We start from the raw sequence: 25,035 nt of genomic DNA, 5'->3' as shown, positions 1-25,035 counted from the left end.
ATTACACAAGGCCAGTAATGACAGGCAGGGACAGAGGGGCAGGTAAGGGGGATTGCCTCGCAGACAGTGTGGAGATGGTGAACAGAGCCCGGTGTCCCTAGGGACAAAACAGACGGGTAGCCAGTAGGCTCTGCTGAATATCTACATGCAGGAAAGCAGACAGGAATGGAGGAGCAGGAAGTAGGGGCAACAGAAAGTCACGGTCCCTTGCTAAGTTCCCAGACCCGAGCCCGTTTTCAGATATGGAACCCATAACTGAAGAGGTGGCCAGGTCTCTAGGAGGAAGGGCCCTGCGAAACCAGCCAGGGTGTATCATGATGATTCCCAGTTTTTCCCCGGAGGTCTGTGGCCTTTTATTGACTGTTCACTAGAGAAAGGGCATCAGTAGACACAGAGTTTGAGTTGACATTAACAACTGGAGACTCGAAGCTTCATCACAGGCCCTTTTTCAGAGCAGGGCCTAGAGCACATGGAATCCTGGCAAAGGTTTGGCTTGCAGTAGGCTCGCTGGGTCCACAACCCACCCAGCAGTCCCTTGTACCCAAGTGTTCAATTAGAATTCATAATTGGAGTGACCCCACGCTGGGTGCCTGGCCCGCTGGGTAGGACTGTCATATCACAGCAGAGAGGGCCAAGTGGAAACTTCTGAAACGGCTTTCTCTGTACTGCCTTACCCTGCTCAAGGTAGTAGGAAAAAATAGCATCTCCTCCCAGGGGTCATGGCAGAAGTGAATGAACCATTAATAAAGGACGAAGGGGTGGTGGCCCTACCATTTCTCCTTTTCATTCACCAGTCCAACCTTTGCAGAAATGGGACGGATGCTGGAGGTAGGCGGTGGACTGCCTCAGGCTTAACTAAGTAGTAGTCCTGTTTGCAACTGCTGTGCCGGGTGTGGGATCATTGCTAGAGCTGATTAATAAGGCCTTGGGTATGTGGTTGGCAGGCATTTGGCGAATGCATTCTTTTCCATTCCAATTTGAAAAGAGGATCAGGAACAATTCACATTCACATGGGATGAACAACAATACTCATTTACAGTTTTGCCTCAGGGCCACGTTAACGGACTTTCCCTCTGTCATAATCGAACCCCAAGAGGTCCGGGCCACGTGGCTATCCCACAGAACCTCACAGCGGTCCATTACATCGACGACACTGTGCTGATTGGACAGGATGGGCAAGAGGTGCCTCTATGCTGGAAGCCATGGGGGAATAACGTGCAGTCTGGGGTGTGGCATATAAACCTATGAAGACTCAAGGACCTGCCACTTCAAGGAAGTTTTTAAGGGGTTCAGTGGTACGCCAGCATATCCCCTCCCAAGTAAAAGAAATTGCTGCCTCTTTTATCTTGTACTATGGTGAAGAACGCACAGTGGCTGGTAACCCTCTTTGTGATTAGAGGCAGCACAATTCTGGGTGATGTGGAAAGCTGCCAGCTGTAGGTAGGTGACAGGAAGAGTCACTGCAGAAGGTCCAGGTCCTGCCAATGGGTCATGCAGTTTGGCAGACTCTCCGGTGTTGGAAGTGTCAGTAGTGGGAAAGGGAAAGATATGGCGCTTACGGGAAGTCCCAGTGGGAGAATCAGAGCAGGCCCCTGGAATTCCACGGCAAGGCCATGCTCTCAGCAACTGAGGGATACACACCTTTTGAGAAACAGTTTCTGGCATGTTACTAGGCGCTGGTAGAGACAGAACACTTGGCCATGGCACAGCTCACGGGGCATCTGAAACTGCCCATTCTGAGTTCGGGTTTGTTGGATGTGTCAAGTCATAGAGTCGGAAGGGCCTGGCAGCAGACTTCATCAGATGGAAATGCTGACTCCAGGACTGAGCCCCAGCGGGGCCAGAGGGCACAAGTAAACTGCATGAGGACAGAACCAGTGCCTGTCCTCTGGCTTGTACCGGTGGCCACATGGAGGGTCCTGTACCACCAGATGAAAGAGGGAAAAGCCTGAGCTGGGTTTACGGGTGGTTAATGTGGTGCATGGTACAAGCTGAAGATGGACAGTGGCTGCAGGACAGAGGTGTGAGGGAAAGGGAGACTATTCCCACTGCCCAGAGCTGTGAGCCGAGTACTTGCTCAGGGACTTTGTGCACAGAAAGTGGCCTAGGGTAGTGAGAAGATACACACTCTCTTGGGCAATGGCCAGTGGCCTGGCTGTTTGGTCAAGGGGCCTGGGTAGTAAAGGACTGGAAGACTGGGGACAAGGAAATGTGGGGCAGAGACATGTGGATGGACATATGGGACTAGATTTTAGTAACACATTTAGAAAGCACCCAGCACATTAGAGGCAGTGGAATAAGCAAGTAAACAAATGACCTGGACAGCTGACACTAGCCAGTCCTTGTCATTGGCTACCCTGGAACCAGCACGAGGGAGAGGGCGATTATGCCTGACAGGGGCTGGAGTTAGTCCCCCAGCACCCTCTTTCTCTCCTCTCAGTTCCCCTTAGGAAGAGAGGCCCAAGGGGAACAGGAAGAAACTGCTCTCTGAACCTGGCACAGGGGTGGACTGTGACCACTGTGAACACTTCTTCTGGGTCTCCGGCAGTGGGGACTGTACGTGACTCGGTGCCGGCTGCTGTGCTCTGGAATCTAACGGTGTTTGCTTCCCGGGCTGCTGCCTGCCAGTGACTGAGGGGGGCAGGGGGCCCTGGCAGGCCCCTTCTCGGGAGGTGTGGGATTCCTCTGACAAGCTGTGGTGGCTTGAGGATGTCTCACCTGCCTGGCGAAGTTCCTTAGGATTGCCCTGCAGTCTAAGTCTGCCCCACCCGCCTGAACTACGTTCCTTCCTCCCCTTCCTCCCTGGCTCCTTCACAAGGTCACAGCCGCACCTCGGTCTCCTGGCTCTCCCAGCGCCCCTGCTTTCCTTCCCATTTGGCGCCTGCTTCTCAGAGGACTGGGACGAACACATCTTTGTTACTTCAGGTGTGGTCCTTGGACCAGCAGCCTCAGCATCACCTGGGAGCTTGTCAGAAACATGGGATGTCAAGCCCCATCTCAGACCTAGTGAATCAGAATCTTCATTTTAACACGATGATTCATACGTGCGTCACAGTTTGAGAAGTGCTGGTTTAGATGATCTGGTCTTTTTCAGTAGATCTTTTAAATCTCACTTTAGAACCTCAGTCTTTGCAAAGCTAAACCATTAGAACCACAAAATCACAGATCTGGGTCCTTAATTTCATAGGTCAACGCCTACAAAGTGAAGGCACAGGTTCAGGGTCACATCATGAATTAGAATAGAGCCAACCCTCAGGTCTCTTGATTCCTAGCTCTTCCCACTGCTGGGTCCGCTGTGAGAGGCTACTTGCTCTAAATCTGCCTAGTATGGTAGCACTGGAAATGTGGCTAGTTGTAATATAATTAAAACAAAATTTTTTTGGTCTTTGTCCTGAGTTCATGGCATAGTTCCTAAAACCCTTAGAATTTCCTGAGTGACAGGAGTATCTTTTATTAGTCATAATGAGTTCCTTTGACCACACCTGTGTTTATGTGATGCAGTGACTCAGGCTGGGGTCGCTAGATAGCTTCAGGATGGGGGCTAGTCACCAGGAAGAACAGCATGTGAGTAGAATGTGTGAAGCTTTGAGGGAGGAAAGGGGAGCCTGGAGAATGGGTTAGGAAAAAATCTTTTATTATTATTATTATTATTATTATTTTATATATATATTTTTAGTAAACAGTTTATTCTCGGAAGAGCAACTCATTAAAACCATTTTAAAATTTACATATATGTACTTTTCGTTGTTTCTAAGAACAGTTTAGAGCTTTAGCTTTTTAAACTTACATAGTTATCAAAGGAATAAAGCCAACCACAAAATAAGAATCAACAGAATGCGGTAATCCAACCATAAGGGACAGTCAGATGTGCTTACATTTATTCAAGGAATCAATTATCTTAAGTTATAAATAATTGGTTCATTTATGTCTTTTTAAGATTCCACATATAAGTGATATCATATGGCATTTTTCTTTCTTTCTGGCTTACTTGGAATGATGAGCTCTAGGTCCATCCATGTTGCTGCAAATGGCATTATTCTGTTCTTTTTTTATGGCTGAGTAGTATACCATTGTGTTTACCTACCACATCTTCTTTATCCATTCATCTGTTGATAGACATTTGGGTTGTTTCCATGTCTTGGCTATCATAAATAGTGCTGCTGTGAACATTGGGGTGCATGTGTCTTTTTGAATTATATTTTTCTCTGGATATGTGCCCAGGAGTGGGATTGCTGGATCATACGGTAAATCTATTTTTAGTTTTTTAAGGAGCCTCCATACTGTCCTCCATAGTGGTCACCCCAATTTACATTCCCACCAGCAGTGTAGGAGGGTTCCTTTTTCTACACACCCTTCTCCAGGATTTATCATTTGTGGACTTTTGAATGATGGCTATTCTGACTGGTGTGAAGTGATATCTCATTGTAGTTTTGATTTGTATTTCTCTAACAATTAGTTGAGCGTCTTTTTATGTGCTTGTTGGCCATCTGTGTGTCTTCTTTGAAGAGATGTCTATTTGGGTCTTCTGCCCATTTTTTGATTGGGTTTTTTTTGATATTAAGGTGTATGAGCTGTTTGTATATTTTGGAAATTAGCCCCTTGTCAGTTGCATCATTTGCAAATATTTTCTCCCATTCTGTAGGTTGTCTTTTTATTCTTAATGGTAACCTTAGCTGTGCAAAAGCTTTTAAGTTTAATTAGATCCCATTTGTTTATTTTTGCTTTTATTTCCATTACTCCAGGAGCTGGTTCAAAAAATGTATTGCTGTGATTTCTGTCCAAGAGTGTTCTGCCTATGTTTTCCTCTAGTTTTATAGTATCTGGTATTACATTTAAGTCTTTAATCCATTTTGAGCTTGTTTTTGTATATGCTTTTAGAGAATGTTCTAATTTCATTCTTTTACAGGTAGCTGTCCAGTTTTCCCAGCACCACTTACTGAAAAGACTGTCTTTTCTCCACTGTATATTCTTGTCTCCTTTGTCATAGATTAATTGAGCATAAGTGTGTGGGTTTATCTCTGGACTTTCTATCCTGTTCCATTGATCTGTCTTTTTTGTGCCAGCACCATACTGTTTTGATTACTGTAGCTTTGTAGTATAGTCTGAAAGGGAGCATTATTCCCCCAGCTCCATTCTTCTTTTTCAAGATTATTTTGGCTATTTGGGGTCTTTTGTGTTTTCATACAAATTTTAACGTTTTTTTCCCCAGCTCTTTGAAAAATGTCGTTGGTAATTTGATAGGGGTTGCACTAAATCTGTATATTGCCTTGGGTAGTCTGACCATTTTAACAGTATTGATTCTTCCTATCCAAGAACACGGTATATCTTTCCATTTGTTTGTCATCTTCAATTCCTTTCATCAGTGTCTTACAGTTTTCAGAGTACAGGACTTTTGCCTCCTTAGGTAGATTTATTCCTAGGTATTTTATTCTTTTTGGTGCAATGGTAAATGGTATTGTTTCCTTAATTTCTTTTTCTGCTATTTCATTGTTAGTGTATAGAAATGCAACTGATTTCTGCATATTAATTTTGTATCTTGCAACTTTATCAAATTCATTGATGAGCTCTAGTAGTTTTCTGGTTGCTTTTTTAGGGTTTTCTATGTATAGTATGTCATCTGCGAACAGTGACAGTTTTACTTCTTCTTTTCCAATTTGGATTCCTTTTATTTCTTTTTCTTCTCTGATTGTTATGGCTGGATCTTTCAAGACTATGTTGAATCAAAGTGGCAAGAGTGGGCATCCTTGTCTTGTTTCTGATCTTAGAGGAAATGCCTTCAACTTTTCCCCATTAAGAATGATGTTAGCTGTGGGTTTGTCATATATGGCCTTTATTATGTTGAGGTATGATCTGCCTAAGCCCACTTTCTGGAGAGTTTTTATCATAAATGGATGTTGAATTTTATCAAAAGCCTTTTCTGCATCTATCGAGACCATCATACTGTTTTTATTCTTCAATTTGTTTATGTGGTGTATTACATTGATTTGCTGACATTGAAAAATTCCTGCATTCCTGGAATAAATACCACTTGATCATGGTGTATGATCCTTTTAATGCATTGTTGGAGTCCATTTGCTAGTATTTTGTTGAGGACTTTTGCATTTATATTCATAAGTTATATTGGCCTGTAATTTTTTTTTGTGGTATCTGTCTGGTTTTGGTATCTGGGTGATAACGGCCTCATAGAATGAGTTTGGAAGTGTTCCTTCCTCTGTAAATTTTTTGAATAGTTTCAGAAAGATAGGCGTTAACTCTTCTCTAAATGTTTGGTGGAATTCACCTGCGAAGCCACCTTGTCCTGGACTGTTGTTTGTTGGGAGTTTTTAAATTACTGATTAAATTTCAGTACTGGTAATTGGTCTATTCATATTGTCTTATTTCTTCCTGGTTCAGTCTTGGCAAATTGTACCTTTCTAAGAAATTGTTCATTTCTTCCACATTGTCCTTTTTGTGGTTGTAACTTCCCCTTTTTCATTTCTGATTTTATTGATTTGGGCCCTCTCCCTTTTTTTCTTGATGAGTCTGACTAAAGGTTTATCAATTTTGTTTATCTTTTCAAGAATTGGAGAATGGGTTATGAAAAAATCTTGAACAAGATTCAGAGGGCTTTCCAGTTGGTGATCACACTGAGGTGCTGGGAGGGTGGCACGCCCAGAGAGGGCATGGGAGCGCCACACCACTCCCTTCGCCCAGACCTTGCCCCATGCATCTCTTCCATTTGGCTGTTGTTTCCTTTACGATAAATCAGTAAACATATTTTCCTGAGTTCAGTGAGTTATTCTAAATAATCACTGAACCTAAGGAGGGGGTTATGGGCACCCCCCAAATTTATAGCTGGTTGCTCAGATTCCCCTGGGAATTGCAACAGGCATCTGAAAGGGGGCAGTCTGGTGGGCTGAGCCCTGAAGTGTGGGGTCTGTGCTACCTCTGGGGTGGTAGTGTCAGAACTGGGTGAACTGCTGGGTACTTAGCCGGTGTGGGAGAACTGGAGTGGGAAAATGACATTCATTTGGTAAGAGAAGTGGTGTCAGAAAAAAGAACACACTGGTCCAAACAGATGTGCTGTAGTGCAAAATAGACACTGGATTTTGTGGACTCAGCATGAACGAAGATATAAAATATTTCATTAATAATTTTCTGTATTGATTACATGTTGAAATAATGTTTGATAGATAAAGGTAAACAATGTATTATTGAAAATAAGATAAAATGTTATGAACTGAACTTCATCTATTTCTTTTTACTTAAAAAAAGATCTACCAGTGCCTCGCATTATGTATCTGTTTGATAGTGCTGTCCGAGCCCTATCTCCGTCACAATACTGCTTTATTCTCGGCTTAATTCATAGCTCTGGTTGAGGCTGCTGTTGCTGAGGGCATTTCCTGGTTATCCGCTTGAGATCTTGAGATTGTTCAGAATTTCTTTATGAGACGATGGGGTTACTTAACTCTTAAAAGAATTCCTAATGAAATATCTATAAATGTCAGTTTTCATTCAGAAGCAAACCAGTTGGACTATTAACAATTAAAGCTCTAGCCCTGGCGTGAGGACACTGAGTGGACGGATTTGGGGCCTGAGAAAAAGAACCTGGGCTGAAGAGTTCTGGGGAGTGGGTCCTGCACTCACGTGCTCCCTTGGGTCGGCATCTTTCAAGAACCCAGGCGTGAGAGACTTTGTCACAGGAGCTGCAGGTGCAGGGCTCCAGGCTTCTCCCTTGGAACCCAGTGCCCTTCTCCCTCTCACAGCTCAGACCCGAGGAATGAAGGGCGTCCTGACACTTGTGCTCAGCTCCCAATCCCAGTTTTCCTCCTGACTGACTCTCAGGGACATGCAGGGGCAGAACTGCAGGTTCCAGAGCCAGCCATTAGGAGGAGAGTCCTGGGATTAATGAAGGCCTGAGTCACACGAGCCCTCTGGACTGAGGAAATCTGAGGGAGGGGGACGTTAGTGCCTCACCTTGGGGGCCTCTTCCTGACTAGTTCAGAGGTTCACCCCTGAGACGAGAACTTGCATTCTGTTGGCTCCACACTGAGATGTAGCTAGGTTCCCAAGGTAAACTCCAAGGGCTTACCTAGAGGGAGTGTTGTCTGGGACTGAAATCACTGATCCTTTGTTTTTGCTGTTCAACAATTTCCTGAAGCAGGAAAACCTGCTACCAAACGAATTCAGTTCCCCTGCTGAAATTCTCACAAACTGCCACACGCCATAGGTGGTAAAACTGTGACCTGGAAGAGGCAGTGAACTTAACCAACTTCACACAGCTCACTGGAGGCACAGGGTGGGCGTGGCGGCCTCAGGTCTCGTAACCTAAATTCTGCAGCTGTGTGTCCAGAACCCAGAAGCTCAGGCCAGCATGTCCAGTGTCCCTGGTACTTCCTGAGCAAAGGGCAGTGATGACATTAATAGAACCAAGGCAGGAAATGGGCTATGCTGTGTTTTACCCTTGAACGTTTAGTCCCGTGTATGAATCATAAATGTTGCCTCCTGAGTGCTACGTACTGCACAATGAACTTTATTTCAGTAAATAAAGGATGCTTTTTCTTAAGAAATAAATTTAATTCAAGGTGGTTAGTGAATGCAAGGCATGTGGTGCCTTCATGAAAGTTAAAAGAATCCAGTTACAAAAGAAGCACTGTGTAGTCTCAAATTGCTAAAGGTACAATGGACTTCATATTTTACAAAGTACAAAAAATTATTTCATATACAAAGAAAAATACAAATAATGTGCAAAAACCATTTTCACAGGTGGCAATTTATAAAATGAAAATGATAGAAAAATCCTTCATTCTTATTATCCTCTAATTTCTTATATATTAACACAGTTCTATTTCCTAGCTTGTAGATAATTTTAAATTTGAAAATCTGATTTATTTTTAACCTACAAAGACAAAGTGGCTTTTTATTTTTTAAAAAGGGAACCATTTTATTACTGGAATCTTATGAATGAATCAATTAACTTTATATTAAATTATAAGCAGACTGTCTGAAAAACAAGGATATAGAAATCATATATACATATTTTTGAAATATTAGTTTGGTATTTAACATATTAACATTACAAAACAATGCAATGATGTAGCTACCTAGGACTCCAGTTGGCCACGGTGGCTGTCACAGAGAAGCTGTTTCTGTTGACCGTGAACAAATAGCATTTCTGGAATCTTAAGCTGAACAAAACACAGGTTATCAAAATTAATGAAAGTCTAAAGAGGTCCTTACTGTTCGCATGCGGAGGGTGCTGTCTGGGGATCCAGTCACGCCGCAGTGCGGCCATGGTCTACACGGCCTCGTCACAGGGGTCGTGTGGTCTCTGGCTTCTGTCTTTCCAACATCTTCACTTAGGAATTCAGTGCAAGTGTCCGTTTTGTGGGTTAGTGCATTCAGCTTTTGCATGCTATTTTGTGTAAGAAGCTGTCAGGGAGCAGAAAAATACATGGGAACACAACGTCCTGGATCCTCAGGGCACCTTTGGCCTAGAAAATTTAGTGTTGTAGAAGCAGTATTTCCCTGCATTGGTCTGGTCATTGCTGCATCATTCCCTGGACAGTCTTTTCCATCAGGATGATCTTGTGTGGCCCCTGCCCACCTTGCCTGCCACAGAGCACTGATGGGTCTTGCTGTGAACCCCAGTGGCCTAGCAGGGGTTATGGAAGCACCTTTGACAGCACCAGAGAACTGAGCATCTCTAAGGTCAGGCAGTAAGAATAGGAGCCTCTGACAGGAAACCTATTCTGCACAGGATGGAAGATAATCTTGCAGGGTTTTGATTTTTGATGTCAGAAAGCTCTCCAAGGAAATTATGACCTTGGAGAGCAAAAAGGATCCAGCTTTCAGGAAGGACCCTGGTGGGTAGCCACTTTGCCTAGGGGATGGATGACAGTTGGCTCAGGAAGCATTCTTCTGATCCCTAACCACAAAGACCCTGTTAGAACAATCAAGTGCAAGATACAGGGCGGGCCGGGGGCTCTTGACAGACCCGTGTGACACGGCCACTCAGGCTAAGCAGATGCAGCAACTGCTGAACGAAGGGAATGGGTAACTCTGGGCAGGAAACCTCAGGCCGAAGGATGACTCATCTGAACCGAGCAGGACGCCGTCAGCTCCGCCGGGGTTCATGCGCTGCTTCTCTATTTGGCAGCATGAGCCCTCCCCCCGTCTCCTGCCTGGGTTGACCATGGGCTTCAGGCATCAGAGATGCAGCTCTGGATCCTGTCCATCCACTGCTGGGCACTCTGTCCATCCTGGGCACAGAAGTTATATACACGCTTGCTGGTCTTGAGCTACAAAACCGAAGAGAAGAGATGAGGGTGGGGCTATTCTATGGCTTTGGGCAAGTGGCAAAGTGGTCCCTGTGCCGGTCCCTCACTGCATCGCCCCAGAACCCGTTATTTTCTCTGCCCTTCACTACCATACTGTCATTACCTTTATAGTCACTTTACCTTCCTTGTCCCCAGAGTCACAGAGGGTTTTAACAGAAGGGCCTGGCAGAGGAGACAGACATACTGGAAGAGCCACACTTTGCATCCTTCCAGGGCCTTGGGAGAGTCCAAAATGGCTGGAGTCTCCGGCCCTACCATGCATTGCGCCAATGCAGCACAGGCGCCAGGAAGGCTGAGATTCATCCATACCATGCTGGAGGTGGCTTTTCTGTCCCCTTCTCTAAATCTTCAGTTGGGGCCACACTGGAATCTCACGAGTCAGAGAAATGGCCTCATAGCCTGAGCAGGGCCCTAGAGTATGGCCTGTGCTCTGAGAGGTCCTGCTGGGCTCTGGGCACTAGATAAGTCCCCTATCATGTGGCCCATAAAATGCCCCAAGGCTCAGCTAAGGGTTGCTGAAGATGTTAGAGCAGACAGTCATCATGTGTGGTAAGGACAGTGTTCTGTGGAAGGTCAGGCATGAAGACCACTGGGTAAAAAGGGAAGTGACATCTGTTCTCCTTTGTAGGCGGTGACTGTATAACTAACAGTACTTAACAAGGGGTCTGTCTGCTTCCACATATAATTGAATATCTTTGAGGGACTCTTTTGTGCAAGACAATGCTCAGCCCTTCTGAGACATGAACAGCTGGGAGAGGTCAGGCTTGGGGATTAAGAGTGCCAAGTTCAAGTTCTATAGCAATTCCCATAGCTAGAAGGGTCTGTGCAGTCACCACCAATTACTCTGAGACCCTATAATTCTTGGAGGTGGATGGATTGTAAGGAATCATGTGCAAACAGAGCAAGGAAAAGTAAGATCAACTTACATCAAAGAAAGCCTTGTCACTCGTGTGCTTTGGGGCTCCCATGCTGGGGCCAGCAGGGATGACCATTTCTACTTCAGCCAGATCAATGTGGCCTTTACAGCTTGTGTCCTCACCTGAGTCATAGTATCGCAGCTGGAACCCAAAGGACACATGAGATATGAGACAAAGAAAGAAAACAGCATGGCTTTTCAAAATGTATTGAGAACTAGGTGACTGGGAGAAAGGAGGAAAAAGACATTTTTTGAGATTTGAACAAATAAATATTACATATTAAAAAATGTGTCAAGTAACAATGGTAAGAAATGTGTGTAACATAAAAAGGGGGTAGAGGGGGGAGGGTATAGCTCAGTGGTAGAACATGTGCTTAGAATGCACGAGGCGCTGGGTTCAATCCCCAGCACATCCATTAAAAAATAAATAAATAAACAAACCTAGTTATCCCCCCAAAAAAGAAACTTAAAATTTTTTCTAAATAATAAAGGGGTTAATGTTTAGAATACATACAGAATTCCTAGAAATTGATAAAATGGTAAGCAAGCTAATAGAAAAATGGTCAAAGAATTTCAATGGGCAAGTCACAGGATAAATATGAATGACCTATAAACATTTGAAAAGATGAACAACCTAACTGATCAAAGAAAAGTAAATGGAATCAGTGAGATTTCACTTTTTGCTGAGATTAAGACATTAAAAACAATATTCAGGTTGAATGTAAGGCAGCAGGTATTCTCAAACACTGTTAATGGGACTATTAATCAGAAACCTTTCAGAGAACAATTTAGCGATAGGAACTAAAATTTAAAATGTTTATACTTAGCGATGTACCTTTCCCACCTCTAGAAATTTTCCCTACAGAGACACTCCCACAAGCATGCAGAGACACATGTATAAAAAGGTTTCCTTCAGCACCGCCTTTATCAGCTAACAACTGAAAAGTAGCTGTCTTTCAATGGGGTGTTGGTTAATTCATGAAGGTACATCAAGAATACAGAAAACTATACAACTTTTACAAAAATGGTCAGGAAGACCCGTGTGGACTGGTGGGAAAATATGTTCAAGCTGTATATTTAAAAGCAACTGACTTGACTGAGTGGTTACTATGTGTAAGGACTGGACACCACTCTAAGTCTGGACCTCACTCTAACTCACTCTGCAGCAAGGTGTCTGGTGCTTCCGTCCCTGGGGTTCGGGCCTCAGACTTTTCTCTGCCCCTCCCTTCAGGCGTGGTATGAGTAGGACTAAATGAAAACTGTATACCTTCTGTGTTAAAGAAATCTAAAAGGTTGGTAAAAATGCAAATATAATTTGATATAATTGTACATTACATCAAAATTATGACATTCTCTTACGTTATAGTTAGTGGTTTAATGGAACTTTACTATACAGTGTAGGCTCTATGATTTCAGAAAAAATGTTTCAAAGTCTAGCCTCCTGAAAAGGTCTTTCTTCTATTGTGTATTTGTAAAAAATTCTCTATATTCTTCCACAAAGACTCTGTGTAACCTTTATGAAGCTCCTTGAGCAGAGGGAAAGGGAGTCCCCATATAGTCTTCATCCTGAAGTTTTCCAGACGCAGGTCCAACAAGAGCATTGTATAGGGGTAATAGTTCATATCTTTCTCAACAGATTCCATTTTGGAGATAAATGCACTGAGAATCTTGGCATCTCAGGCTGCCTCAAGGCTGACTGGTCAGGTGCAAGGTAGAGTGAGGTCTGGGGTCAGAATGTGGAGGCCACGTGACTCTCACTAGTGAAGGGTGCACAGGGGCTGGAGGTTTGGGTAGGGATCCTCCCCACTGAGATGACTGGAGCAAAGATTATGACGCTAAGGACTGGGGGCAATGCTACAGCAATAGCAAAGACTAACAACGGGCAAAAGAAAAGATTTGATAACATAATCTGTGAGGTCCTGTCTAGTACCTGCCCACTGTGAATTCCAGGTTTGGGTGGGCACATCCCCTGCTGCCTGTTTTGGGGCCCCCTCCCTCCTCCGTTGCTGTCATCTTTGGGGGATAATGGTGCTTTCCTCAGTACCAAGTACAGTGATAGACATAGAGAAGGTGTTCAGTAAATGTTTATCGAATAAATTACTGCCCTCGGTTTTGAATGGATACTTTATGCAGCAAACATGAAGGTGATCTGTATTCTGGGGAATGTTCACAGGGCAGGCTCTGTATGTGCATGTGGTATGTAACACACTGAAAATCTCAATTCTCCTGGCCTGGGTTTTAAGAGCAGGCAGCAGGAGATATATGAGTATTAAAAAACAGAGTTCTATTGCTCTTAATGCTCTGGGCTCAACAGTCCCTGCCTCCGCCTGCGTACACCTGCACCCTCTCAGGAGGCTACCACCCTCACTCAGGGACAGGCAGGGGCCCTCTGAGAGGCCTTAGGAGGGCTGTGTCTGCTGAGTCACACGACAGCCAGGGACTGAGCCGAGTCTGGGAGAAGTGATTTCTCTAGGCTTTGATGGTATTACCTGATGTTTTGTTACATCCAAAACGAACCAACGGGGCTTCCAACCTTTCAGCAAAGCCCCTCTTTTGTAGAGCGTTCCCTCAAAGGACCTAGAAGGAATGATGACAGGGCAGTTAATTTGACTTTTCATTTAAAAAGTGTTATAAAGGGGATGGCCGTAGTTTTTGTTGGTCAAGTCTCTATTTCCCCCAGATGATCCAAAAGAGATCAATGAGAGCTCCCCCTGGAATTTCTCTACTAGACCTTTGGGGAGAGACTGCCTCTTTCTGCTGGAATTACCAAACTTGTGAGGTTTGGAGCTCTCAGTAGCCATCTTTTGTGCCACGCTAGGGTTCATGCAGCCCATAGGAGAAAGCAGAGCTGAAGATACTGTGTAAAAAACTGGCACTTCCTTGGCCTTCCCAGTGTATGGGAGTAAATTCCTTCTGCTTGGGCTAGTGTGAGCTGGATTTCTGATGTCTGCCACTGAAAAAGTACTAAAACATACTCCCTCAAAAGACCTGGCAGACATGAGGTAATAACAATCAGGACGCAACCACAAATAACTATGACTTCTTGGCATTATTAAGTTGTAATTTTGACTTTTCCTCTTCAAAGAACCATCTAACACACTTAAAACAAACAAAGAATTAAAGCAGATCTATTTCAAGTTTGTAGAAGGCAGCACTGCACAGGCTGAGCTTATTAAAGGGCCTGTGGTGTGGCTGCAGGCAAGGCGGGGAGGGCCTTTTCAGAAGACCAAGCAGGGCTCAGCATGCCCACCTGTTCTCATCGCTCCTGGACGTGTACTGGCTGTACAGCGTGGCTGCTCGCCGGTCCACTCCGTTGGATGGGGAGATGCCGGTACTCTGCTCCTCCCCCGGGCTGCTGTCTGGGAGGTGCAGCACAGACCTCTTCTGATAGGAAGGGAGGTTGGTAGACACAATTCCTGGGGAGCCTGAAGGGTGTCTCTGGGGCTGAGAAAGAAAAGGGGCTAGGAAAGCTTTACAAAGACTTTAAGTAATTGACCTGATAATTTCATTTCTAAAAATCTACCTCCAGGAAAAAACTGGATCAATAAGAAAAATATATATAATACAGGGAACTATATTCAATATCTTATAAAACCTATAATGAGAAATGTGAAAAAAATAACAATCAAAATGCTGTATGTACATCAGAAACTAACACAACATTAAATCAACTACACTTAAAAAAAGGAAAAATGTATGTAAAAAGATGTTTATTCCTTGAGTTTATAACAGTAAAAAATTGGAAATTACTATCATTATTGGACTGGCTTAAAAAAAAGGGTATTTCCATACAACAGACAGCCAGCCATTAAAAATGTTGCTGCTGAAGCACTATTTACAACAGCCAAGGCGTGGAAACAACCCAAATGTCCATCAACAGATGACTGGATACAGAAGATGTGGTATGTATATACAACGGAATACTACTCAGCTGTGCACAAGAATACAATAATGCCATTTGCAGCAACATGGATGGACCTGGAGATCACTGTTGTAAGTGAAGTAAGCCAGAAAGAGAAAGAAAAATACCATACAATATTGCTTATATGTGGAATCTAAAAAAAAGGGACACAAATAAGCTACTTATTAGATGACTGATTCCATGAATATGTGTAAACACGTTTGACTGTCCTTTATGACTGGATTACTGCACTCTGTTGATTCTTAGTGGTTGGCTTTATTCCTTTGATAACTATGTAAGTTTGAAAAGCTAAAGCCCTAAACAATGAACAGTGCATATATACATATTAAATAATGATGTAGATAGATTACATTGGCCTAGAGAAATGTTCACATACGTCTTAGGTGAAAAAGTAGATTACAAAATAATATACATAATGGGATCTCCTTTTTGTTAAAAAATAACTGCAGTACTGCATAAGAAAAATCAAGACGTACAACAACAAAAATGTTGCTGCTGATTTATAGTGACAAATGGAAGGACATGTATACCACATATTAAGTAAAAAAGCAGGTTTTAAAACTGCATGTATACACTAACTTCCCTTTTATATGTGTGTTTAGAATTATAAAACAAGCTTGAAAGCATAGTGGTTTATTTCTAGGTTATAAATGGTGGGTGATTTATGTCTTTATTTTGTAACTTTCTGTGTATTGTCTTATTTATGAAATGAGATATATTTATTTTAATCAGAAAAAAAAATCAAGAAACCATTTTTCTGAGGATAAAAGCAGTAAGACATCCCCTACCTGTGGCCTGTCTGATAACAGCTCCTGAATTGTCACCTGAAGGCAAGACAGCGACCGGAGGACTCCTCCTTACCACATCAGAGGCCTTCTTTTACACTCCATTCTCCTCGACCCCTCTGTGACAGCTGGCCCCTGCTGACCTCTCCTTTCCTGCAGTGCTCTTCAGAACACTCATCTGTCCTAACTTCCTTTCTGTTGCATTTGGAGTCAGTCTGACATGGGTCTGACGGGTGACTGTTGCAAGCATTAGCTGTGTGATCTCTGTGTCTGCCCCTCACTTTTGAGATGGGACACGACTCCCTCACTGGGCGTTAAATAGGATGCAAAGTGTGTGTGGTGCTCAGCACAGTCCCTTCCACATAAAGGAGCACATTTTGGTGTTTTAAAATATTTCATTTTCTCTGATTATTTCTCTGGAGTAAACAAGGTCCTGGCACTGCCCTCTTTCCTCATGTGGTAGAAGATCAGCTGAAACCACAGGGGCGCTGAGATAGAAAAGAACCCAGTAATTTCCCCTGGATTTGGGGCCCTGGAACATAAGTATTATGTCACTGTGGTAAAGTGAGACACTCAGAAAGCATTCAGTCATTTGGAACTTTCTGCCCTAGACCCTCAGGGAATGACCCCTCCCTTTCCACCTTTCCCTTTGGCCATAAGTCCCCTAGGTTATCTGTGGCAGGGCCCCACCTGACCTAGCACCCTCAAAAAAACTCAGAAGTAGCTCTTCAAAGGGCTTTGCCAACTCACACGGTCTGCTCTGGGCTCTTCTTTAAGGTCCACGGTTATTCTTTCCCACAACTGCTGCCACTTCTCAGGGGTTTGGTTCAATTTATGCTCCAATCTTTCAATTTCCTGCAAAGTAATTAAAAGGAATTTATTATTTATTTTTTTAATGTAGGTACTGGGGAATGAACCCAGGACCTCAGGCATGCTAAGCACACACTCTACCACTGAGCTATACCCTCCCTCCACCAGGAGTTTTCTGACAGATACTCATTTCATAGAGATCAGGATGTGCCCTGGAGCCACACCTCCTCTGTACTGGGCCCAGATGAAAAGCATGACCCGAGGGCAGTTAAAGACAGCTATAAGCTGGGGGCCTCAGAGGTCTCCCAAGCCAGGGACAGTGGAGCGAGCTTTAGCTGGTGTGATACGCTGTGGCAAAGACGATTAGGATCTGTAACCAGGCCTTTTTGTACAGATGGCTTAAACAGACAGATGAAATGTGTATCCCAAACACCTTCATCTTTGGCCAGCCCATAGGAAATCTGATGGCCATAGCAAAAGGTCAAGCACTGGGCTGCTGCCAAAGCCTAACACTGAGGTAGATGTGAAGTCTGTCCTTGACAGAGGAACCCCTCAACTCTAATGATTCAAACCAGATGTAAAGAGAATGAACCAAGAAATGCCCGAGGAATGGGGTTTCCCCCAGACAGGGAAGCTGGAGACCAGAGCAGCAGCCTCTGTGACGGTGCTTTCACAGAGCGTACTCCCCCTGGTCAGAAAACCAGACGGAGAGGACTCTTCAGGAATTGTTTGGCCCATAGCAAGGCTCAAACCCTTCTCTCAGGGCTGCTGCTCTCATCAGGGTGGCTGCTGCCAGAACGGCTTCACTCCAGGATATTCCTTGTAGAAGATGGTTGGCCGTATTCCCATCAGGCCATCAGCTACCCACACTTCTGACCAGAGGAAGTAAAGCACCCACAAAAGCCATAACCCAGGCCTGACTCAGGCTGCTCGGCCAGCTCAAGCAGCTGGGAAGCTGCAAACCGCTCCATCTGCTCGAATGCTTCCTTACTGCTGGAAAACTCACTTTTGTCAAGCCTCTTTTCCAGTACCTAAGCCTGGTCCCCCACCTGGAGCAAATCTGGGGTCCTCATACTCCTTCAGTGCTATGTCTGATGCCAGCCCAGAGTAAGGAGAGTCATGCCCACAAGTTTGTGAACCAGTTTCAACTTAGCCTGGTTCCTGAGGCCTCGCGTGCCTCCAGGGCCCTGGTGCCTCAGGAGCGTGCGTACGCACGGCTGACTTACGCTGAGAAGGCTGGTGAGAGCGTCAGGCTGCACACAGCTGACATCATCGTAGCACGGCCACACGGTTCTCCTCTGGCTCTGGGGCCCAGCTCCTCTGGCCAGCTCCGAGTCCTCGGAGGGGAGCTGCGTGGGGGTCAGCATCATCCAGTCATATGAAGGCCCCGCGGAGAGGGTCTCCTCTGTGTAGTAGTCCCACTTCTTGAGACTGGAAATGTTTACATTGGGCTTCAGGGCCTGTTTAAAGAAAATTCTGATACATAGTTCCATCTTGACCTCAAAGTGCCCCAAGCTTACTGGGAGGACAGCCCCTAATGTTGCAGGGTTCGGGGAAAGAGTAAGAACAGAGGTTATTTAAACATTACACACCCAGGTATACTGTTAGAAAAACTCCATTGTAACCTCCTACCTTAATGAATATAACTTCCTAATGACCTGGACGGCCAGGCTTCAACTGAGAATTCTTGGACTCCTCAGAATTCTACACCAGAAAGTTGTGGCACTGGGGAAGCTGGTCCTAGCTCCCAGTTCTTGGTCTAATCCCCTGCTCCTCTGACCCAGCTCTGTCCTACATTCAGGGCCTTTTGTGAACATGTGTATACACCCTGACTCATGCAGCTAGACTCTGTCCACTCCCTGCGAAACAGCTGCTTCTCAGCTGCCCTTTGGGCTTAGGGATATGTTCACTGACTTGGGGAACAGACTTGGAGAAATGGCCTGGTGAGTAACTTGAATTTGGGCAAGGAATTCTGAAGTTCAAGAGTATGGTCCAGATGAATAAGGGGCATGTAAGTGTGTATCCTTGGTTTCCTGTACTCCTCACCTCACAAGGAGGGCGCATTTGGAGAAAGGCCAGAGTGGGGCCCTATCGTATGCCCTGGAGTAAGGTGGCCCGCTCCCTCGCAGAGCCTATTTCAGACAGACATGCGTGGCAGAGCATGACTGCCCCTGAGATGTCATCCTCGGCTGGGCTCCAAACATCCCTGCTTCCCACAGGGGTTTTTCCATGGCTTTGCTACAAATGGACTTAGGGAAATCTTCTGTAAAGTATTTTAGATTTTTCAGCTTAGACGACCTGCTGAGGTTTCAAGTTTTGTTTGTTCTTTCTTCCTGGGGAGAGTTGATTTGCTCGACTTTCTTGTTATCCCTTCTATGTTTTGGGGGCCAGCTTCTAATTTTTGTGGTCAAGAATTGGGTAACAGTCTCCATTCCATCAGAACCTAAACCCATAGTGTATCAAACTTTTAAATAGATTTGACTATGTTTATAAAAAGCTTAAACCGCTGATATACACTCAAAGTAAGGAAAACTTTAAAAAAATATTCCAAAAATAAAACACAAATGTTTTCTTTCCGTACCTCTATTTCCACTGGTGAATATAAATAATTAAAGAAAATGGGACTTCTCTTGTGCATTCTGTCAATACATTCCCAAATACAAATTCCTTTTTTGGCATGCTTATCTCCTTTATCATCAAATAAAGTTCCTGTAAATCCAAAAAAATTCAACAAAAGTCAAATAAATCAACAGTTTGCCTAGAAGTATGATGCATGTAGCAGATGAAAAATGGAATACTTCTTATGGCTCTAGAAAAAGCAGTGCATGTGCAGATATCTTAGAAAATAACTGCAAAGCTAAAGATAGGAATTAACTTCACAGCTATATGGAAACAAATCCAAATGGAAGGAAAACATCTGATAAGGTTTTCCCAGACACTGAGCAGCACATCACGACTCTTCCAACCTACATCCTGCATCTGTATCTAGATTCACAGAGGTCCGTGCCAGGAGACATTCTACACATTTTACAAGAGAAAATGGAAAAACTGAAGAGTTGATTTGATGAAACTCAGTTAAAAACATAATTCCATGTTTCTTTTTAAAGTTGTAGGCTATTTATTATGAAGCCATTTAAAGTGTTTTCCTTGTTTAGTAGTTTATATATACTGCAAGTCATGGTCTCAGAGGCTTTGGATGTCAGAAGGGTGTGGTCTGTATCCTTGGGTGAAATTAAAAGCTGAATTTAGGGGGGCACTTCAGGTACTATATTTGTACCTTTCAAACAGTCAGTCTGTTACTCATGTGGGCTCACTCTGCTTTTAACGGAGAGGAAGACGTGTTGGGGTGAGGCAGGAGGTGTTTCTTTAAAAGGTCAGGAAGGGAGCCTCTCTTAGCAGGGCTGTCTTTCTTTGAATGGAAAGACTTCAGTCAAAAGTCAACAAGTATTTTATCTATCATAAAAGAATGTCTCAAGCTCAAGGCTGTACAAAATCCTGTAATATGAGGGAACTCCACAACTAATTAACGTTTCTTTACCTTTTAAATGCAGAATCCAGCACAGCAGTTCTCAACCCTGGCCACTCGTTACAAACCAAACCAAACCAAACCAAACCAAACCAAACCAAAGGCTTAAAAAACAAACAAACAAAAAACAAAAAACCCCATGCCTAGGTCTCACTTCAGACCAATTATATCAGCATCTATGAGGAAGGTCCCAAATACCAGTCATTTAAACAAGTTCTCCAAGTGACTCCAAAGTCCACTGTAACCAGCTTTACTTAATGTCTTCCCAAGACATGAGTACTTAAAAAATTAAGGTTTCTGATTATGATTTGTGGAATGACAATTCTATGAGTCAACAAAGGTCTGGAAGTACAAACAAGAAGGGAAATGGTCTCACCAGTGCTGTCTCCTTACCAGAAGTATGAAATATCATACTAGACAATTTTAATAACATGCAATGGAAAGCAGTATTTCCTGATTTCATATTTTAAACAGAACATCAGTAAATATTTTCAGCTACTAAGAGAACCCTCTTTATGAATATTCAGGTACACATATTAAACTGAAAATAAACAGTAAATAATATACTGACTTTATTTGCTTGTCTTCTTCAGAAATACTCATGTATATCCCTCCCTTCCCCTCTTCCTATAACAAGAGCAAAAGCAAGAATGTAAAACCCCCCCCGGGGGGGGGGAATGTTTTCACAGGAGCTGACTGGCTTTCAGAGTCTACTCTTCACAATTATTACTGCTAATAAAAATTATAATCATGATGGTGATGTCTAAAATTTATTGAGTTTTTACTATGTCCTAGCAACTGTGCTAAGAAATTTACAAATCCTTCCTACTGTGACCATCATGGCCCAAAGGGGTCAGTGTTGTTACTGTCCTCATTTTAAAGATGAGGAAACAGAGAGATACCTAACCTGTCCAAAGTACCTGGCTGGTAACTGGGAGTGCTGAAATCTGACTCTGGTCTGTTTGCTCCAGAGCCCATGGCTGTAACTGCCATGCAAACTGCTTCCAGGGGCAGGCACCTTACCTACCAGAGTGTACCAGGGATGGGAAAACTGTGAGTCAAGCGTTTTTCCTCAGTGATAACCATTTGTAGATAATAAAACAGGATGACTGACCACTTGCAGGCCCTAAGAGCTAACGCAGCACATCATCTCACTCATTCATAGCCATCCTACTTTTGTAGTTCAGAGTAAAACCCTAAAATGGCCTTACCACACTTGTGGATGGTTATTTTACTGGAGTTTTTCATTAAAAACACATAAGATAACAAATGAAATGGAACAAGGACATGCAAACACGTACCGTGCTCTAGTCTCTCATAGTCTGAATCCAGGAGAAATGTTTTAAAGCGATTAGACACATAGTGAAAAGCCAAGAACTTTAAGTAATAGAGATTGAATTCAAACTCGGTTGGATACTGGTTGTGAACCTGAAACACACAAGGCAAAGAAAAGAGAATCAAATGGAACAAAAAGAGGATGCCATGCCCCTGATGCTGCCTGAAATATGCAGGAGACCATATGGACTCAGTCAGTTGAATCCCTACCATGAGTGGAAGTGGGAAGGGAACCAGACTTTTGCCAGACACCATGCTAGGGGTTTTTATAAACATAATCACATTTAATCTCCATAACAACATTGCAAGAGAGGCATTATTTTTTCCAGCTCTATTGAGATATAAGTGACATATATAACATTGTGTAAGTTTAAGGTATACAACATGATGATTTAATACACATATCTCTTGTGAAATGATTACCACAACAGGGTTAGTTAACACCTCCATAACCTCACATAATTACCTTTTTTTGTGGTAAGAACACTTGAGATCTGCCCTTTTAGTAACTTTCAAGTATGTAACACAGTCTTATTAACTATAGTCACCATGCTGTATGGTGGATCCCCAGAACTGATTTCTCTTATAACTGGAAGACCAACATCTCTCCACTCTCCTCGCCCCCCAGCCCCTGGGTACCATCGTTCTATTCTGTTTCTATGAGTAAGGCTAGTTTAGATTCTACATATAAGTAAGATCATACAGTAGTTATCTTTCTCTGACTTATTTCACTTATCATAATGCCCTTAAAAGGCCATCCACATTATCGTGTGTGTCTGTGTGTGCGTGCGCGTGTGTGCAAGTAACATTTTCTTTATCCATTCATCCATAGAGGGACACTTAGGTTGTTTCCATTTCTTGGCTATTGTGAATAATGCTGCAATGAACATGGGAGTATAGATATCTCTTTGAGATAATGATTTCATTCCAATATATCCAGAAGGAGGATTATGAGATCATAAAACAGTTCTATTTTTCATTTTTTTGAGGAACTTCCATATTGCTTGCCACAGTGGCTGCACCAATCTACATTCCCACCAACAGTATACAAGAGTTCTTTTTCTTCACATCTTCACCAACACCTGTTACCTCTTGTCCTTTTGATAACAGCCATTCTAACAGGTGTGAAGTGATACCTCACTGTGGTTTTGATTTGCCCTGATGATTAGTGAGTGAGGTTGAACACTTTTTCATGTACTTATTTGGCCTTTGGGAAAAAGTCTATTCAGATCCTCTGAAGATAGGCATTATTACCCCTCCTCTCTACAAATGAGGAAGCTGAAGATAAGCAAGACTAAGTAATTTACCCGAAGTCATTCACAGTAACTAGTGAGCCTAAGTTTGAACACCGGCTTGTGAGGCTCCAAGGTGTACACTTCACTCACTGCTTTACAGTGAGCTAGACCCTTGACAGAAACCACCGTAAGTTACAGTTCTTGCTTTCCAGGCATTTGTGATGTCATAGTGTATAACACAACAAGAAAAATTGTACTTACAGAAGTTTGGCAGTGAAAGGAACGAGAAGAGAATGGTGATTTGGGGGGACAGTGAAGAGATGTTTTCTAGACAAAAGAAACGTGTCCCTGTCTGACGGCAATGCAGAAGGAGCCAACAGAGATGGAATAAATTGTGGAGAAAGAACTAATGACTAAGAGAGTAAGGCCCTGAGAAAGAAAGAATGAATGGGGCTAAGGGCCCAGAAATAGGAAACAGGCTTAAAAATGAAGAGGGATAGAAGAGGGGGTGAAAAGAAAGAAATGTTCAAGTGCTAAGAGAAGGGGGAGGGGCTTATGCCTTGTAACCTTAATTTTTCATCAGTAAATTAGTGAGGTCACTGGATGGACGATTAAGGATGAGGGAATGATATGGGAGGGAGGGAGCAAGGCAGAGCTGGGAACCATCACTGAGCTGTAGTGTGCTTCAGGCAAGCTCTATGCAGACTCTATGGAGCCATCTTATGTTGGCAGAAGATAGACTGATGACCTTGTGACGTTGTCCGCCCAGCAATCTCACCTCTATGTTGCTCAATCTCTCACAACCAATTAGAGAATTTTGTTTGGTTGAGATAAGTTCTAATCACAATTGTATTTGCCTAAAAGCTGTTTCAAATGAACACTGCAGGCAGGCTGTCTAAAAGCCAGCTTTCCTCTCCATGTTTAATTTGGCAAGGTAGACCCACACTTGGTCAGCCAGAGTGAGCAGGACTGTGTGCAGTATGTTGACTGCCCAATAGATCATTGGGAATTTAAAGTCATGATCCGGAATCATTGATTTTTACTAAAGTTTATCATCTGGTTAGAAATCCTAGTTTTCTGTGATACTTAAAAGTTTTTTTCCTATAGTTTTTTTTTTTTTTTTGCTTTTTAATTGAACTAAATTTTTAGTTCATAAGTAATAAAAAATAAAATTAGTGTTAGGAAGACATATTAAAACAGAGTTTGACTGCTATGCAATGGGCTTGCATACTGTGGACTTGCTTCCCTGACCTCAGCCACTGCCCTGCCTGTTACTGCCTGGTCTGCCTAGGACAGGAGAGCTTTCCATGAGACAACTGGGACATGGTTCTGGATAGCTAGATAGTATGCCATATGCCAGGTTTTAGAACTTAAACTCTCTAGCCTGAGTTCCTGGTTCAGAATCAATAATACCACCTCAAGGGGCCAGTGTGCACACGATGGAGAGGGAGTGACTCAGATTGTGGGTGGTGGGACAGAAGAAGGAGACAGATTCAGGAGGATGGTTCTCTTCCATATGAGTCTCCAGGAGGACAATGTGCAATGTGCTTGGTTGGGCAGGGTGAGCTCCAAGAGCCCTTGGAATAAACCTTGGTAGTCACAGGCCAGACCTTTGGCTCACTGTTTCCAGGGAAAGAAGAGTTCAGGGTTATTTCCACTGACCCAGTACACAATAATTCTAAAAACTCTTCTAAAAACTTGTTAAACAAAGCTCCAGAATAACAAAACATTTCTTTCAATGACTCTTCTCCATGGAAACCACTTGTCTTACACATATCTATTTCTTTCTTTGATTATCCTGATATTTAATATGCTTAGGAATACAACTTTAATGACCCAATTCTGAGGTAAAGCGGAATGGAAATGATAATGACTATGACCTTAAGTTGAACTTACAGGCATTTCAGGGAGATCACATGCGAGGACCAGAAGCAAAACTCCGCTACAAGTGGAAAAACGCTTTCACAGCCCACTGTGCTGAGTGGCTGGCCTCACCACAAACCCTGCACTCTACAATTATGTTAGAAAGGTTAGACACTTCTCCCAGGCCTCTGGCACTCACCCTACTTGAACTGGAATTGGTGCTTAGAGAACACCGGGGTGTGAGCACTTGGGGGCACTAGTGTGTACACGTGTGTGTCTGTGTCCATGTGCCACAATGGTATCTGCAATTATTAACTGCCTGGG

General features: G+C 43.4%; 1 protein-coding gene across 4 annotated transcripts in view; it reads right to left on the bottom strand.

Annotated features, from left to right (window-relative positions):
- Positions 1-8,494: 8,494 nt before the first annotated feature.
- The window catches only part of SBF2 (SET binding factor 2), a 382,691-nt gene continuing 366,150 nt past the window's right edge, over positions 8,495-25,035 (bottom strand). For 3 of the 4 annotated variants that reach the window (XM_032489035.1, XM_032489037.1, XM_032489036.1), the window contains 8 exons: positions 21,580-21,706; positions 19,334-19,461; positions 17,979-18,212; positions 16,693-16,797; positions 14,486-14,679; positions 13,725-13,812; positions 11,246-11,377; positions 8,495-10,280 (listed from right to left, as the gene is read on the bottom strand). In XM_032489035.1, the coding sequence (XP_032344926.1) occupies positions 10,182-10,280; positions 11,246-11,377; positions 13,725-13,812; positions 14,486-14,679; positions 16,693-16,797; positions 17,979-18,212; positions 19,334-19,461; positions 21,580-21,706 (1,107 nt within the window). In that variant the 3' untranslated portion in view covers positions 8,495-10,181. Of the gene's footprint in view, positions 10,281-11,245; positions 11,378-13,724; positions 13,813-14,485; positions 14,680-16,692; positions 16,798-17,978; positions 18,287-19,333; positions 19,462-21,579; positions 21,707-25,035 lie in introns of those variants that run through there. The other variant, XM_032489038.1, reaches the window with a different exon arrangement.

The sequence above is a fragment of the Camelus ferus genome, chromosome 10 (assembly GCF_009834535.1).
Source record: "Camelus ferus isolate YT-003-E chromosome 10, BCGSAC_Cfer_1.0, whole genome shotgun sequence".
Classification (NCBI taxonomy): Eukaryota; Metazoa; Chordata; class Mammalia; order Artiodactyla; family Camelidae; genus Camelus; species Camelus ferus.
Note: the sequence above shows the minus strand (reverse complement) of the source record. Positions and strands in the feature narration are given on the sequence as shown.